General features: G+C 45.0%; 1 protein-coding gene across 2 annotated transcripts in view; it reads right to left on the reverse strand.

Moving 5' to 3' along the window:
* The window catches only part of LOC109291255 (isopentenyl-diphosphate Delta-isomerase 1), a 4829-nt gene extending 3620 nt beyond the window's left edge, over positions 1–1209 (reverse strand). The window contains exons 1-2 of one of the 2 annotated variants that reach the window (XM_019508173.1): positions 905–1209; positions 634–872 (exon numbers count right to left, since the gene is read on the reverse strand). In XM_019508173.1, the coding sequence (XP_019363718.1) occupies positions 634–872; positions 905–927 (262 nt within the window). In that variant the 5' untranslated portion in view covers positions 928–1209. Of the gene's footprint in view, positions 1–633; positions 884–904 lie in introns of those variants that run through there. The other variant, XM_019508174.1, reaches the window with a different exon arrangement.
* Between the last annotated feature and the right edge of the window lie 1318 nt (positions 1210–2527).

Raw genomic sequence — 2527 nt, forward strand, 5'->3', positions numbered from 1 at the left:
ACACCCTGGCAGGATGCAGGGTACTGTGGGTCAGGGGTGAAGGGCAGCAGCAGGGCTGGGGGGGAGGGCCATAGCTTGGGTGTGAGGGCTATGGGCATATCACTCCCCCTTTACCGCAAAGGGCATGCACGTAGGCACTTACTACAGAGCAACTGACATGCTATAAATCCTTATCCTCATTTACTCTGGTGTGTAACTTGCTCAGTTCCCATCCCTACAGCCTACTGAGGCCTGTTCCTGGCCAGGCTCAGCCTTTCATAGTTCTGGACAGGCTGTTCAAATCCCAGACCAACTCTGGAAGGTTCTCAGATCCCAGTGATGGAAACAGAATAAAGAAATGACGTAGATAAGAACTCCCATGTAAATTGATGGGCTTGTTCTTCCTTTCCCTTAATAAAAGTGTTCCTAGTAACTGCTAGAAGATAAATGGAGCTTACTAAATTCTACTATGAAGTATCATTAATTGGCTCTACCAAATATGAAATGAAATTCAATCGCATAATTATGCTTCCAGCTGACAATTACTGAAGAAGAGACTTGAGAGGAGATATGTTAGATTGTATTACTCAAAAGAAGCCTTGTAAGATAAATTACAATCACTGATATTAATTTAAGATAGACATTTGAAACTACCTTTTTCAATGTTTTCATTCAGATGGCAATTTTTCTTAGTGTCTGCACCAATCTTGTTGTCATTTTCATCAATAAGGATGCACATCTCAGCCAAGAGCTGCACCTGCTGCTCATCGAGACTGTCTGTGTTTACTTCAGGCATTGTTCTGGTACTATGACTGAAAACACTGATGGGAAAGTGAAAGTTGTTACTGAGCAAGTTCAATGCCCTGCAAATTTTTAAACTTAAGTTACAAAACCTTAAATGACAGGGTATTTCCACAGGTGCCACCTTACATGGCAGAGTATTTCCATAGGTGGCACAGCTCATTTTACAAAGAGAGTTAAATTTGTAATCATACATATTTAAAGGAGAAGCAATCCCTGGGTTGTTTTTTTTAGAATGAAGAAAATGCTAAAGGCAGCTAATAGGAAGACTTGCTTCACATCAACAGAGAGAGAAGAAACTTAGATTTTTCTGGATTTATGTGTACCAGGTTTATTAAAAAGGAGGGGGCAAAAAAAGGTGTTTTTTTTTTTTTTTAAGTGAGCTTGTGGAAAGGATCCATCAGTAGTGTTTAATGGAAGAATAAACATTACAGGAATAACAGCCAAAATGAAATCTGTAGGATTTTCATAGATATGATGCATCAGGCTAAAATCCTGGCCAGGACATGTAATGTGCAATCTATAAATACAGATGTAATACATTTCTCACTAGGACTCGACTCGGTGCTCTCTTTCCAGAAGAGAGCATCTCCTAGATAGCAGTCCTCAGGTTTGCAGACAATGGTAGGACACAACAACTGGAGCCATGTGGAGATTCTCTAGGAAAGACGGTCTAATAGAAGATTTTATAGCGTGTGTAGTCCCAAACTGTGGGGTCACGCTTTCCCTTATGAGTGCAGCTTAAGCCCCATGACCATGCCTCAGCTTCAGACAACTACTGCAAAGACCACATATGCTAGTAGCAGGTACCTGGGCGGATAAACTGTTGGAACCAGTAGTTACTTCTGGTTCCCAGATCCAGGTTACACAGTGGAGAAGCCCCAGTTTGCTGAGGAGGACCCTGTAAATGCTTGCAAGATCAAGACCTTGAGATTTTATCAACCATATAGAAGAGAAATGGAAAGGATGTGCAGATTGTGCAGAGGGGCTATGGTAAATACAAGTCATCAATTTGCAGCAGCAATCCTCAAGAATTTGATAATCTTTCTCCCCTAGATACACCCACTGGATTAACTCTGCCTTTGACAAGTCCCAAGTCCCAACTCGCATTTTGGCTCAGCTAGGATGACTGATTATTCAGTTACCAAAGAGCGCACAAAATAATTCTGGGAACGAGGCATTTCAAATGACACCAGCGCTCCTCGCCCCACACGCCCCCTCTCATCCCCCCAGTTGTGCAACCCGCTTAAAATGAATTCTCCAACAAACGGGTCTTTCTATCGGCCTTATGATCACTCAGCACTTCAGATGCACTATTGTTAGCAGTTCCCTTCTGCTCCCGCGTGGACCAGAAGATGAGGAGGTCTATTTTAAATGAAAACTCTGTTTCTCAGAAAACTGCCCATCTCCTTGATCTGGAGTGTTTAAAACATCAGCCGTTGTGAGACCCGTATACAAAGCCCAGCCCCGCGGAGGCTGTCGAGCCTGTTTAGCTTCTGTTCTTGCCGAGGAGCCGGAGGCCTCTACAGAGATGGTCACAAGTGCGTCCCTTCCCTCTTGGTCTTCCTGCTGGTGCTTTCCCCAAATGGCACGACACAAGCTACAGCGCTAGGACCATCGCCCTAGGGCCCTTCGAGCCTGGAAGGTGCAACCTCTCCCGTTTCCTTGCGGGCAGACGGCTCCAGCGGTCACGCGTGTCCAGCCTCCCCGCCCCCGGCTGCACTCGGCCCACACGGACCCGCACCCG

This window comes from Gavialis gangeticus, unplaced genomic scaffold (assembly GCF_001723915.1).
Source record: "Gavialis gangeticus isolate Ggan-Ray unplaced genomic scaffold, GavGan_comp1, whole genome shotgun sequence".
Lineage (NCBI taxonomy): Eukaryota > Metazoa > Chordata > Crocodylia > Gavialidae > Gavialis > Gavialis gangeticus.